Below are 14,414 nucleotides of genomic sequence, written 5' to 3'. Positions count from 1 at the left end.
CATTTTAACCTGATTACACATCTTACCCTCTTTTTTTGCGTGAAAGCATTTTATCTATTTTTCAAAGTAATTTGGGTCATTTCAATAATCGCACGATATAGATGGATTCCAGTCCGCATTCTGAATTGCTCCTAGCTTTAGGGAGCAAATGCCCTGGAGCTATCTGATCTAGGTGATCCCCGGGAGAAGAGGAACCGAGAGAAAGGAAGAAGGTGAAGGGAGAGAAGAAAAAAAGAGACATGAAAGAACATCTTAGCTGTGAAAATGACAAGTGATTATGGGACTAATGGCAGTCGTAAATTAGATTTATATGATCGGGTATCAGTCCCATGTATATGAAATAGAGTTCATACATTTAAACAAAAAGAAAGACGAGCCTGGAGTTCGAGACTCATTTGTCTTGGGATTGTGGGGATCCTAAGACGGTTGGGCTTGCCTAGAAGCTTCAAAGGTTGTGGGTTTGCTCTGAGCATAGATTGTTTCTGGTAATCCCAAGTCTGAAGGATGGCTTTGAATCATTTTCATCTATCTATAATAACAATATACAAAGGAATAGTTGTGATCGAAACAATTTTAAACATACGAACTGAATCACTTCAATGTCTGACAAAATAAATTAGAACCTTGCACCTTATAATTGTATAGTTGCTCTCTTAACTTTTAATGTATAACCATCCTATGCATGCATATGTGAGATTCCGGCCTAGTCCTCATAACAAACTATAGCTCTATGGCACTGCACTAGGTATAAGTAGCTACTAGTGGCCCTAGAAGCGTTGTAGGTAAAACCAAGTTAGCAACCAACTAGTACACCAGTACAACACAAGCACATATTTGGATAAATTTTTAGTATAATATTGTGTTTCATAACCATATGGACCAACATAGGGCAGTGCCCGGCTATAATGAGGGATCAAAATTCTTTACATACTCACACCCCTTAGCTAATAAAAGAAACTATGTAAACTACCATTTGAATTTCCAGCCAAAAAGCCTGCCTTTGGAACCAATGAAAACGAAGATCAAACAATGTCCTTGCCACTTCTGTTCCATAACTCAAATCAAATTCGACGGCAAATATAGACCACTCTCCATCCAAGTTCACAGTTGCTCAGATCCAACTGAGTGAAAACACACTCCAACTTCTTTGGAAACATACGAAAACGAAATTCAACAAACCAAGAACCATGAGCAACATTAATGCACACCCCTCACCTCATCGGTCCAACCCAAGCCAAAGGCATATCTAGTCTGTCGAAATCATAGTTTGCCTCCAAGCTTGGCTAGCAAGCCCGTCGATCCACCTGCCCACTGCCTGCTACTCGGGTGGTTGATTCTGTGAAGCGATCTCGATGCCTCGACTCCTGCTAGTAGGTAAAGTTAGTTTTCTTCTTCTTGGAGGGGCAGCGTTCTGGCGGATGGCAGCGCTTCATCTTCGAGCTGGTCTTTCGGGCTCTGATCCTTCTCGAATTCGTCCATTTGGACAGAGTCGATGGAGCTCTGGCATAGATTTTTGTCATCTCCTTGAGGCGGCATGGTTAGGGTTTCTCGCCATATGTGCGCATCGGCGAGATTTCATGTGAGGCGCATTAGATTGATTTAAGGGTTAAATGGCAATGACTGCGGCTCTACGACACTATTCGTAAGAGGCGCGTGCCTGAAGACTTCTGGTTGTCATTAACAAGGTCAAACTGGTTCCGGTAGGGAGCGGCAATCGACGGCTCGTTTTGGCAGCGGTAGTGGTCGTTCAGCGGTTTAGGGTACTTGATGTAATTTGTATTATGCGTGGGGTGCTATATTCTTATGAACGTTTTTAATATATTTGGGTCCTTTTTGAAAAAAAAAACATAGTTCATGTGAGAAAGCTACATCCCGGTTCAATTAATAATCCCTTCCATTTACAGCTCAATTAGAAATCAGCGACAACCCTAGCCGGCAGCATTTGCCACTGCTTCCCTACACGTCTTCGCCTTGGCCCTCCTCTTTTCGGTCCGGCGGCCTCGTCGGCGGCAAAAAGGGTTGAGCGCCCATCCGTCTCGTATTATTTTACTTTGTTTTTTGATTCTAGAGCGACATCAACGAGCTAGTGGAGACAATGTCGTGTTGGAATAACGTCACTTCGCTCTCTCCCTACCTCGACGACGTCCAATTTGGCATAGGCGAAGGGCTTGTGCGTGCTTGTGTCCCCGGATCTATTGGTTCTTTCCAGATCTTGCCACTTCGACTTCATCTTCCATGTTGTTCTGTAGCTTAGCCCGGTTTCTCCAACCCTCTGAACTTTTGGTGAGCCATTGCAAGACTGTTCTGCACGGGGTGATGCTCCAGCCGATGTGGCTTTAAGGATTTATAGATTTCATCTCAAGGGATGAGTGGTTATATATTGCGGTCTTCAAAGTTTGGTATGGTGAGGGCGTTTGTAGGTGTCACTTTCTTTTACTGTTGGTTCAATGCAATTTCCAATCCTCGGTGGGTAGCATATGATTGGAGGAAGAGGAAGACTAGTATGCTTTTCAATGTAATTTTATTTTTTACTAGTCGTTCTAGGTCCAGATGTCTATCCATTGTAGTGGCTTTTATTTTCCTTGAGATTAATCAGATCTAAGATCATCTTTATTTCAAAAAAGAATCTCTTCCATGCTTCAAAAAAATACCCCCTTCCCCTAGCTTAAAAAAATTATCTTCTTTTCCTGATTATAATTAATTAACAGTTGTTCTTTCACCATAAAAACAGTGGAGAATTTCTATTGGTCATGGGATCTCCATTGACGACCGATGATTGCTTAAAATCTTGCAATCATGTAAATTTTGGACCACACAGGAAGTATCTGAAATTTGGAAATTCTTTCAGAATTCAATCTATCAAAATTCACTCAATGTTAATGATTGTTGGGCGAATTTGAGTTATGCTTGAAATTCGTTTGGGCTTGGCCCAAAATTTTGAGATACCCACCGAGATCTCACACACTTCGTTGAACTCGTGAGCACGGGTGTTGCAAACCCTTGGGCCCACATGACACATAACGCACGCGGCCCGAGGCAATAAAACCACGCACGGCGTGTGTCTCGGACAGCAGAGCAGACGCACTCAGACAGCAGACAGCAGACAACAGACAGAGAGTTCGAGTACCGCCTCCAATGGCCACCGCCGCCGCAGATCCCGCTCCGCCGGAGATGGCGCTCCCAGAGGAGGACCACCCTGAAGACATCGGCGACGACGCAGAGGAGGAGCTGTGCCGAATCTGCTTCTGCCCCGGAGTGGTGGGACGGCCGCTGCGCCACCCCTGCGCCTGCCAAGGCACTATGGGGCACGTCCACGACGAGTGCCAGCTCCAGTGGTTCGCCACCAGACACCAACGCCGCTGCCAGGTTTGGATGTATTTTTGGGCCCGGAGCGATGTAAAATAATTTTTTTCATATTAAACTTTTATACTTATTTTAAACTAAGTGTATCAATTATAGTTTTAATTAATATTTTTTATTAATTAGCCATATAATTTTTTCAAATAACATTTATATTATTAATTGGTATGCATCTGTAATGTATATAATTGAAATTTTCAATTCCACGAAATGAAATTTTTATGATGTACCAAAACTTTTCTTTATTGTTAAGACAATCTTTCATATTTATTTTTCTAATATTGCATAAACGATGTAGTGTATACACATTTGCATATACATGCGTGTGTTCATATATCTTTTAATATTATATTGAATATTATAATAGAGATTTGTAAGTTATAGACACACTAACAAATATTTTTATAGCGATTTCTAGTGTATATTAGGCGGTCATATTCATGGAAACTTCTAGGGCATAGAAAATGTGGCATGTTAGGTGTAGTAATTCGAAGAACCAAAAATGTTGTTAATTATACTTTTACGCATGATTCGATTACCTAATATGCTTGTCCAGATTCACTTGGTTTAGTTTGGTGCAAATAAGATGCCTAGACGTTTATCAAATTAAAAATTGTGCATTGCTTTAAACATTGAAATCGAGATATCATACTTTTCATTATGATACTAAGACATGCATCATAAAGAGAGACTAATGTATTTGAACTCAACTCCGCCAGTCGGGTTGGTTTGCCTAAGCGTGGTATAACTTATCAGTATGTGATGTGAACTTATGCTTCTGCAAGTTGAAGCTTTATTTTTTCCATTTAATAATCTTTTAGATGTAATGTATACTTAATAGATCTTACTAGTGTAAGTTTTAGTTGGGCTTCTCCCCTCTCGGGGCCCGGGGCGGTCGCCTCTTTTGCCCAGCCTAGGCCCTGCCCCCCCCCCCCCCCCCCCCCCCCCCCCTTGTCTGCTCCCGTGGCTGCCCACGCCCTGATCCGTCCAGATCCGTCTTGTCTACTGCTGGTTTCAGTCAGATCTATGTGCGGTGTGATGTTTCCTGCCATGATCCCTTCTGAAATGGGAAAATTTCGTGTCATCTTGTTGCTGCAGTGCTTGTGCTTAATTGCTGTAGGTGTGACTATCCTTATTTTTCTTGTTGATGTGATGCCCATGCTGATGGATCGCATAATTGTTGCAGGTCTGCAGATACGAAATGACTACCCTCCCTCTCTTCGCCGAGGACGCCCCCGCAAGGCTGCCCTTGTCGGGGTTCATGGCGGGCTTGCCGGGCAAGCTCATGAGCCTGCTGCTCCCCGTTTTCCTCATCGCATGTGTCTGCCGCGAAACTGCCGACCACCTCACCAACTTCTCGTCATGGCATCTACTGCTCACCAGGAGCTTTCCTCAGCCGCGTGGTCTGCTCTCCATAAGCCTCTCTACCACCTCCATTGTCGCCCGGGCAGTGCTCTCGGTTGTGCTTGCGCAGATGTGTGTGCCATTCGCTGTAGCGCCATTCACGCGCTGGGTTGAACGTCTGGGAAATCGGCCTCAAGGGATTAGGGGGATTGATGCATTGCACACCCTTGCGCTACTTATTGTTCAAGCTTGCTGGGTGGTATGCCTTTTTCTTCTCAACCAATTCCTTTTGCCTGCCACTTTATTTATTTCATTTCTATATATGCTACAATGGATGACTATTAGACCATATTACTGGAGTGGTGCCCCACCAGTTTTGAAAATTGTATGTGCTAGATATATATACTAAACGTGAACCACCAAGTTTTTTACAGAAGGAAGCATTTGCTTAGTTAGTAGATACTTGTTCAAGGAAGAAAGTATTCATGGGTTTGATATCTCTTGCTACAATTCGTTTTCTGTCATTTTGCACCTTTCCCATTTTCTTTCGCTTGCATTATACTTTCTGACACCAGTATTTGTTTTTTCTTTATCATCCTCAACTTTAGATCCTTTCACACTATAAAATGCACGCAAGCACAAGTTCACCTGACTGAGAAACAAAAGTGAATTCATAAAATTTGAAAGAAAAATACAAGTATACGTTTTATAGCTCGTTGTGTACATGCAGTTATTTTTTGTAAGAAAATTGCATCTCCGCGGCCAATTACTTTTGGACAAACCTCAAATATGCCCATTCTTTTATGAAATTTGCAGAAGTCGTAGTTGGAGATTATTTCTTTTAACATGGGCGTGCATGGTGGTGCCAAAACCTGCTCTTTTGAAGATTTTACTCTTTCAAACAATATGTTTGCTTTATTATTTTCGTAATACCAATCTTCAAAATATTGGGCCTGCTACTGAGGCTAGTTCTACCATGGGTGTATCTATAGGGTTGTGGCTTAGTTGAACTTTTAGGCAGCGAGTACCCAGTGGCGGACATGCATATTGTTCTATTAGATCACTGTTTACTTGCTGTTAAAACCTTGTATTTCTATTGTCTGGTCCTCCCCAACATGGATTAACAGCACTCGCCCCCCACTTCCATGTATTTTTCTGGCTCCGCCACTGCGAGTACCTAACATTTCTTGTGCTTGTCTTTTGGTACTTAGTTCCAGAAAATCCTGACTATGTGCTTGTCTAATCAGGTGTTAATAGCTGACATGGCCATTGCTTGCATTTTCGGTTTTCTCCCATTCTCACTTGGAAGGATAAATTTATGGTGCATGTCGCCTTTCAATATTGCCAATGTGGGTGAAGTCAACCCCTATATTTCGACAGCTTCTACTATTTTGGTTGGATATATATTTCTCTTTACTACGGGCGTATCTTATGTTGGGCTGATTACTTTTCAGCAATACTTAGGTGGCAAGCCCCTTATGATCGCAATTTTCTGTAGAAGACTGTCTGGTATATTCTTCAGTGAGATCACAATTTTGTTTCCAAGGTTGCCTCGTATATTCTTCGGAGGGGTATTAAATCTAATCACTGTTGCCAATATTGGTGTTAATCTTTTATACACATTTATACTACACCCACTGTTCATTGGTTGGTTGCTTGATATCTGTACTTCAAAAATGTTTGGTGCAACAATAATGTCTCAGAGGTTAAAACTTCTGATTGCATCATCGTCTGCTACTACTACTGTTCATTGGTTTATTGGACACACCTTTTTGAGTCTGCGCCCCAGATTTTTCACAATTATTCAAAAGGTATTTATTATATTATATCTGTATCATGCCAATAATATGTGCATAATGCAGCTCCACTGTATAATGTGTGTTGTACTTCTTTCTTGAGTAGATGTTGAAGCCAAGAATTATGATTAGCTTCGTCAGACATAATGTTCATGAACCATTCACTACCGGAATCGCCCCCTATGCGGGCCGTCGGCATAGGCCTGAGTCCCGTCGGGATAGGCCTATGCCGACGGCCCCCGTCGGCATAGGGCCATCGGCAACATATGCGTCGGCACAGCCAGGGAGGCCGTCGGCATAGAAAAGCCGTCGGCATATATGATACGCCGATGGGGGCCGTACATCTATGCCGACGGCCCTGGCCGTCGGCAACTATCACGCCTAACGGCGGCCGCCGTCAAGTCTGCCCAACGAACGGTCACCACGTGGCACCACTATGCCGACGGCCTAGCCGTCGGCTTAGTCAAAAACTATGCCGACGGCTCGACTGTCGGCATAGGTGTGCCACGTGGCGACCAGCCGCTGCTCTAGGACCAGGGCTATGCCGACGGCATAATTTGAAACTAAGACGACGGCCAGGCCGTCGACATAGTCCTTCATACAGAGCTCCCAGTAGCTGACACGTGGGGGCCGATGCCGACGGCCTAGCTGTCGGCACAGTTTTTAAACTAAGCCGACGGCTAGGCCGTCGGCATAGGCGCCCACGTGTCAGCTACTGGGAGCTCACGCTAGCCCTATGCCGACGGCCTAGCCGTCGGCATAGTTTGCTTTTGCTTTTTTTTTCTTTTTTCTCTTTGTTTTTAGATCAATTCAATTCAAATAGCAGCACATATCAGCAGATATATATGATGAGATAGACATATAAAACACAACGGGATATCATCCGGCACCATCATAACAATATATGCATAAGCATCATCACACACAAGTCTCTAAATGAACATCATCACAACCAACATAAGCATATAGAGAAGCACACAAGTCATCTAAATGATCATCACCACACACAAGTCATCTCAAGCATCATCACCACACAAGGATCATCGAGCACCACGGAGGTCGTCACCGCCAAGACAGCCAAAGCCCAGGTCGTCACTGCTAGCGGCAGCGCTACCGCCAAGACCGCCTCCGCCTCCATCTCCGCCTCCGCCTCCGTGGATCGGAGTGGTCGGGCTCCGTGTCTCCGGAGTGCTGCGAAGACCACCGCCAATGGTAGATCCACATGTTCCCTGGATGTTGAAAATACATATGCACGGGATATATGACTGTGTTGAAAGGCATGACATGCTTTGGGTGAATAGATTGGGGATGAAATAACCGGCGAGGGGCCAGCGTTCTGTGCCACAAACTCCTCAAAGCTCATCAGCACTGGTTGTGCTGGAGGGCATTGTGCTGGAGGGAACTGAGGACACCTGCCGGCCGCCATATCCTGAAAAGCCTGCTGCATCTGGCTATCCCTCTGCACTTGGTGTTCATAAAGCCTCTGATGCCACGCCATGGTCTCCTGGCGTGTGTACTCCATGTAGGCCTACGGTATGACATGATGGAACTCATAAAACTACTAAATGCGGAAAATGAAGTGAGCAATGTGTTGGAAATATGCCCTAGAGGCAATAATAAAAGCTTTATTATTATATTTCCTTGTCCATGATAATTGTCTTCATTCATGCTATAATTGTATTATCCGGAAATCGTAATACATGTGTGAATAACAGACACCAACATGTCCCTAGTAAGCCTCTAGTTGACTAGCTCGTTGATCAACAGATAGTCATGGTTTCCTGACTATGGACATTGGATGTCATTGATAACGAGATCACATCATTAGGAGAATGATGTGATGGACAAGACCCAATCCTAAACATAGCACAAGATCGTATGGTTGGTTTGCTAGAGTTTTTCCAATGTCAAGTATCTTTTCCTTAGACCATGAGATCATGTAACTCCCGGATACCGTAGGAGTGCTTTGGGTATACCAAACGTCACAACGTAACTGGGTGACTATAAAGGTAGACTACGGGTATCTCCGAAAGTGTCTGTTGGGTTGGCATGGATCAAGACTGGGATTTGTCACTCCGTATGACGGAGAGGTATCACCGGGCCCACTCGGTAGTGCATCATCATAATGAGCTCAAAGTGACCAAGTGTCTAGTCACGGGATCATGCATTACGGTACGAGTAAAGTGACTTGCCGGTAACGAGATTGAATGAGGTATTGGGATACCGACGATCGAATCTCGGGCAAGTAGCATATCGATTGACAAAGGGAATTGCATACGGGGTTGATTGAATCCTCGACATCGTGGTTCATCCGATGAGATCATCGTGGAGCATGTGGGAACCAACATGGGTATCTAGATCCCGCTGTTGGTTATTGACCGGAGAGTCGTCTCGGTCATGTCTGCTTGTCTCCCGAACCCGTAGGGTCTACACACTTAAGGTTCGGTGATGCTAGGGTTGTGAAGATATGTATATGCAGAAACCCGAATGTTGTTCTGAGTCCCGGATGAGATCCCGGACGTCACGAGGAGTTCCGGAATGGTCCGGAGGTAAAGAATTATATATAGGAAATGCTGTTTCGGCCATCGGGACAAGTTTCGGGGTTATCGGTATTGTACCGGGACCACCGGAGGGGTCCCGGGGGCCCACCGGGTGGGGCCACATGTCCCGGGGGCACATGGGCTGTAGGGGGTGCGCCTTGGCCTTCATGGGCCAAGGGCACCAGCCCCACTAGGCCCATGCGCCTAGGGTTTCCAAGGGGGAGGAGTCCAAGTGGTGGAAGGCACCTCTGGGTGCCTTGGGGGGGAGGGAATCCTCCCCCTGGCCGCCGCACCTAGGAGATCAGATCTCCTAGGCTGCGCACCACCCCCCCTTGGCCCTCCTATATATAGTGGGGGAGAGGAGGGACTTGAGTACACAGCCCCTGGCGCCTCCCTCTCTCCCCGTTACGTCTCTCTCGCGTAGTATAGGCGAAGCCCTGCTACTGTGACACCCTGCATCCACCACCACGCCGTCGTGCTGCTGGATCTTCATCAACCTCTCCTTCTCCCTTGCTGGATCAAGAAGGAGGAGACGTCTCCCGTCCCGTACATGTGTTGAACGCGGAGGTGCCGTCCGTTCGGCGCTTGGTCATCGGCAATTTGGATCACGTCGTGTTCGACTACATCATCACCGTTCTTTGAACGCTTCCGTGCGCGATCTACAAAGGTATGTAGATGCATCCAATGACTCGTTGCTAGATGAACTCCTAGATGATCTTGGTGAAACGAGTAGGAAATTTTTTGTTTTCTGCAACGTTCCCCAACAGTGGTTTCAGAGCCAGGTTTATGCGTAGTTCTTCTTGCGCGAGTAGAACACAATTAGTTGTGGGCGTAGATTTGTCAAATTTCTTGCCGTTACTAGTCTTTTCTTGCTTCAGCGGTATTGTGGGATGAAGCGGCCCGGACCAACCTTACACGTACGCTTACGTGGGACCGGTTCCACCGACTAACATGCACTAGTTGCATAAGGTGGCTGGCGGGTGTCTGTCTCTCCCACTTTAGTTGAAGCGGATTCGATGAACAGGGTCCTTATGAAGGGTAAATAGAAGTTGACAAATCACGTTGTGGCTTTAACGTAGGTAAGAAGACGTTCTTGCTAGAACCCTAATTCAGCCACGTAAAACTTGCAACAACAATTAGAGGACGTCTAACTTGTTTTTGCAGCAAGTGGTTTGTGATATGATATGGCCAAAGTTGTGATGAATGATGAATGATCTATATGAGATGTATGAGATGTTCATGCTATTGTAATAGGAATCACGACTTGCATGTCGATGAGTATGACAACCGGCAGGAGCCATAGGAATTGTCTTTATTCTTTTATATGACCTGCGTGTCATTGAGAAACGCCATGTAAATTACTTTACTTTATTGCTAAACGCGTTAGCCATAGTAGTAGAAGTAATAGTTGGCGAGCAACTTCATGGAGACACGATGATGGAGATCATGATGATGGAGATCATGGTGTCAAGCCGGTGACAAGATGATCATGGAGCCCCAAGATGGAGATCAAAGGAGCTATGTGATATTGGCCATATCATGTCATGTTAATTATTTGATTACATGTGATGTTTATCATGTTTTGCATCTTGTTTACTTAGAACGACGGTAGTAAATAAGATGATCCCTCATAACAATTTCAAGAAGTGTTCTCCCCTAACTGTGCACCGTTCCTAAAGTTCGTCGTTTCTAAGCACGCCGTGATGATCGGGTGTGATGGATCCTTACGTTCACATACAACGGGTGTTGACGAGCCTAGCATGTACAGACATGGCCTCGGAACACATGCAAAACACTTAGGGTTAACTTGACGAGCCTAGCATGTACAGACATGGCCTCGGAACACAGAAGACCGAAAGGTCGAGCATGAGTCGTATAGAAGATACGATCAACATGAAGATGTTCACCAACGTTGACTAGTCCGTCTCACGTGATGATCGGACACGGCCTAGTTAACTCGGATCATGTAATACTTAGATGACTAGAGGGATGTCTAATCTAAGTGGGAGTTCATTAATAATTTGATTAGATGAACTTAATTATCATGAACTTAGTCTAAAATATTTTACACTATGTCTTGTAGATCAAATGGCCCACGTAGTCCTCAACTTCAACGCGTTCCTAGAGAAAACCAAGCTGAAAGACGATGGCAGCAACTATACGGACTGGGTCCGGAACTTGAGGATCATCCTCATAGCTGCCAAGAAAGATTATGTCCTACAAGCACCGCTAGGTGATCCACCCGTCCCACAGAACCAAGACGTTATGAACGCTTGGCAGACACGTGTTGACGACTACTCCCTCGTTCAGTGCGGCATGCTTTACAGCTTAGAGCCGGGGCTCCAAAAGCGTTTTGAGAGACATGCAGCATACGAGATGTTCGAAGAGCTGAAAATGGTTTTTCAAGCTCATGCCCGGATCGAGAGATATGAAGTCTCCGATAAGTTCTTCAGCTGTAAGATGGAGGAAAATAGTTCTGTCAGTGAGCACATACTCACTATGTCTGGGTTGCATAACCGCTTGTCTCAGCTGGGAGTTAATCTCCCGGATGATGCGGTCATTGACAGAATCCTCCAGTCGCTTCCACCAAGCTACAAGAGCTTTGTGATGAACTTCAACATGCAGGGGATGCAAAAGACCATTCCTGAGTTGTTCTCAATGCTGAAATCAGCGGAGGTAGAAGTCAAGAAGGAGCATCAAGTGTTGATGGTCAATAAAACCACTAAGTTCAAGAAAGGCAAGGGTAAAAAGAACTTCAAGAAGGACAGCAAGGAAGTTGCCGCGCCCGGCAAGCAAGCTGCCGGGAAGAAGCCAAAGAATGGACCCAAGCCTGAGACGGAGTGCTTTTATTGCAAGGGGAAGGGTCACTGGAAACGGAACTGCCCCAAATACTTAGCGGACAAGAAGGCCGGCAACGCCAAAGGTATATTTGATATACATATAATTGATGTGTACCTTACCAGTTCTCGTAGTGACTCCTGGGTATTTGATACCGGTGCCGTTGCTCATATTTGTAACTCACAGCAGGACCTGCGGAATAAACGGAGACTGGCGAAGGACGAGGTGACGATGCGCGTCGGGAATGGTTCCAAGGTCGATGTGATCGCCATCGGCACGCTGCCTCTGCATTTACCTACGGGATTAGTTTTAAACCTCAATAACTGTTATTTAGTGCCAGCTTTGAGCATGAACATTGTATCGGGATCTCGTTTAATTCGAGATGGCTACTCATTTAAATCTGAGAATAATGGTTGTTCCATTTATATGAGAGATATGTTTTATGGTCATGCTCCTATGGTGAATGGTTTATTCTTAATGAATCTCGGGCGTATTACTACACATGTTCATAATGTGAGTACCAAAAGATGTAAGGTTGATAATGATAGTCCCACATACTTGTGGCACTGCCGCCTTGGTCACATAGGTGTCAAACGCATGAAGAAGCTCCATGCAGATGGACTTTTAGAGTCTCTTGATTATGAATCATTTGACACGTGCGAACCATGCCTCATGGGTAAAATGACCAAGACTCCGTTCTCAGGAACAATGGAGCGAGCAACCAACTTATTGGAAATCATACATACTGATGTGTGCGGTCCAATGAGTGTTGAGGCTCGCGGTGGCTATCGTTATGTTCTCACCCTCACTGATGACTTGAGTAGATATGGATATGTCTACTTAATGAAACACAAGTCTGAAACCTTTGAAAAGTTCAAGGAATTTCAGAGTGAGGTTGAGAATCAACGTGACAGGAAAATCAAGTTTCTACGATCAGATCGTGGAGGAGAATACTTGAGTCATGAATTTGGCACACACTTAAGAAAATGTGGAATAGTTTCACAACTCACGCCGCCTGGAACACCTCAGCGTAACGGTGTGTCCGAACGTCGTAATCGCACTCTATTGGATATGGTGCGGTCTATGATGTCTCTTACCGATTTACCGCTATCTTTTTGGGGCTATGCTTTAGAGACTGCCGCATTCACTTTAAATAGGGCTCCGTCGAAATCCGTTGAGACGACACCGTATGAATTATGGTTTGGGAAGAAACCTAAGCTGTCGTTTCTAAAAGTTTGGGGATGCGATGCTTATGTCAAGAAACTTCAACCTGAAAAGCTCGAACCCAAGTCGGAAAAATGCGTCTTCATAGGATACCCAAAAGAAACTATTGGGTACACCTTCTACCTCAGATCCGAAGGCAAGATCTTTGTTGCCAAGAATGGGTCCTTTCTAGAGAAAGAGTTTCTCTCGAGAGAAGTAAGTGGGAGGAAAGTAGAGCTTGATGAAGTATTACCTCTTGAACCGGAAAATGGCTCAACTCAAGAAAATGTTCCTGAGGTGCCTGCACCGACTAGAGAGGAAGTTAATGATAATGATCAAGATACTTCTGATCAAGCTCCTACTGAAATTCGAAGGTCCACAAGGACACGTTCCGCACCAGAGTGGTACGGCAACCCTGTCTTGGAAATCATGTTGTTAGACAACGGTGAACCTTCGAGCTATGAAGAAGCAATGGCGGGACCGGATTCCGACAAATGGCTAGAAGCCATGAAATCCGAGATAGGATCCATGTATGAAAATGAAGTATGGACTTTGACTGACTTGCCCGTTGAACGGCGAGCCATAGAGAATAAATGGATCTTTAAGAAGAAGACAGACGCGGATGGTAATGTGACCATCTATAAAGCTCGACTTGTCGCTAAGGGTTATCGACAAGTTCAAGGGGTTGACTACGATGAGACTTTCTCACCGGTAGCGAAGCTAAAGTCCGTCCGAATCATGTTAGCAATTGCCGCATTCTACGATTATGAAATATGGCAAATGGACGTCAAAACGACATTCCTTAATGGTTTCCTTAAGGAAGAATTGTATATGATGCAGCCGGAAGGTTTTGTCGATCCTAAGAATGCTGACAAAGTGTGCACGCTCCAACGCTCGATTTATGGGCTGGTGCAAGCATCTCGGAGTTGGAACATTCGCTTTGATGAGATGATCAAAGCGTTTGGGTTTACACAGACTTATGGAGAAGCCTGCATTTACAAGAAAGTGAGTGGGAGCTCTGTAGCATTTCTCATATTATATGTGGATGACATACTTTTGATGGGAAATGATATAGAACTCTTGGACAGCATCAAGGCCTACTTGAATAAGAGTTTTTCAGTGAAGGACCTTGGAGGAGCTGCTTATATATTAGGCATCAAAATCTATAGAGATAGATCAAGACGCCTCATAGGTCTTTCACAAAGCACATACCTTGATAAGATATTGAAGAAGTTCAATATGGATCATTCTAAGAAGGGGTTCTTACCTGTATTACAAGGTGTGAAATTGAGCTCAGCTCAATGTCCGACCACGGCAGAAGAAATAGAAGAGA

General features: G+C 44.8%; 1 protein-coding gene and 1 pseudogene across 1 annotated transcript; both read left to right on the top strand.

The window, feature by feature from the left end:
- Positions 1-264: 264 nt before the first annotated feature.
- Positions 265-2,602, top strand: LOC147993009 (uncharacterized; annotated as a pseudogene).
- Positions 2,603-2,965: 363 nt separating this feature from the next.
- LOC147993008 (putative E3 ubiquitin ligase SUD1) lies at positions 2,966-6,801 on the top strand. Its single transcript, XM_087539196.1, has 4 exons — positions 2,966-3,366; positions 4,547-4,963; positions 5,952-6,515; positions 6,607-6,801. Exons 1-4 carry the CDS (start codon positions 3,136-3,138, stop codon positions 6,799-6,801), a joined length of 1,407 nt encoding a protein of 468 aa, XP_087395322.1. The 5' UTR covers positions 2,966-3,135.
- Positions 6,802-14,414: the final 7,613 nt, after the last annotated feature.

Source organism: Triticum urartu, chromosome 1A (assembly GCF_056163025.1).
Source record: "Triticum urartu cultivar PI428250 chromosome 1A, HENAU_Tu73, whole genome shotgun sequence".
Lineage (NCBI taxonomy): Eukaryota > Viridiplantae > Streptophyta > Magnoliopsida > Poales > Poaceae > Triticum > Triticum urartu.
The sequence above is the reverse complement of the archived record's forward strand: the minus strand, read 5'-3'. Positions and strand labels throughout refer to the sequence as shown.

Excerpts from the sequence above, each read along its gene's own strand:
- LOC147993008 (XM_087539196.1), top strand. The coding sequence starts at position 3,136 with ATGGCCACCGCCGCCGCAGATCCCGCTCCGCCGGAGATGGCGCTCCCA. Across the intron at positions 3,367-4,546 it reads GACACCAACGCCGCTGCCAG|GTCTGCAGATACGAAATGAC; the intron begins GTTTGGATGTAT and ends TAATTGTTGCAG. Across the intron at positions 4,964-5,951 it reads TTGTTCAAGCTTGCTGGGTG|GTGTTAATAGCTGACATGGC; the intron begins GTATGCCTTTTT and ends TTGTCTAATCAG.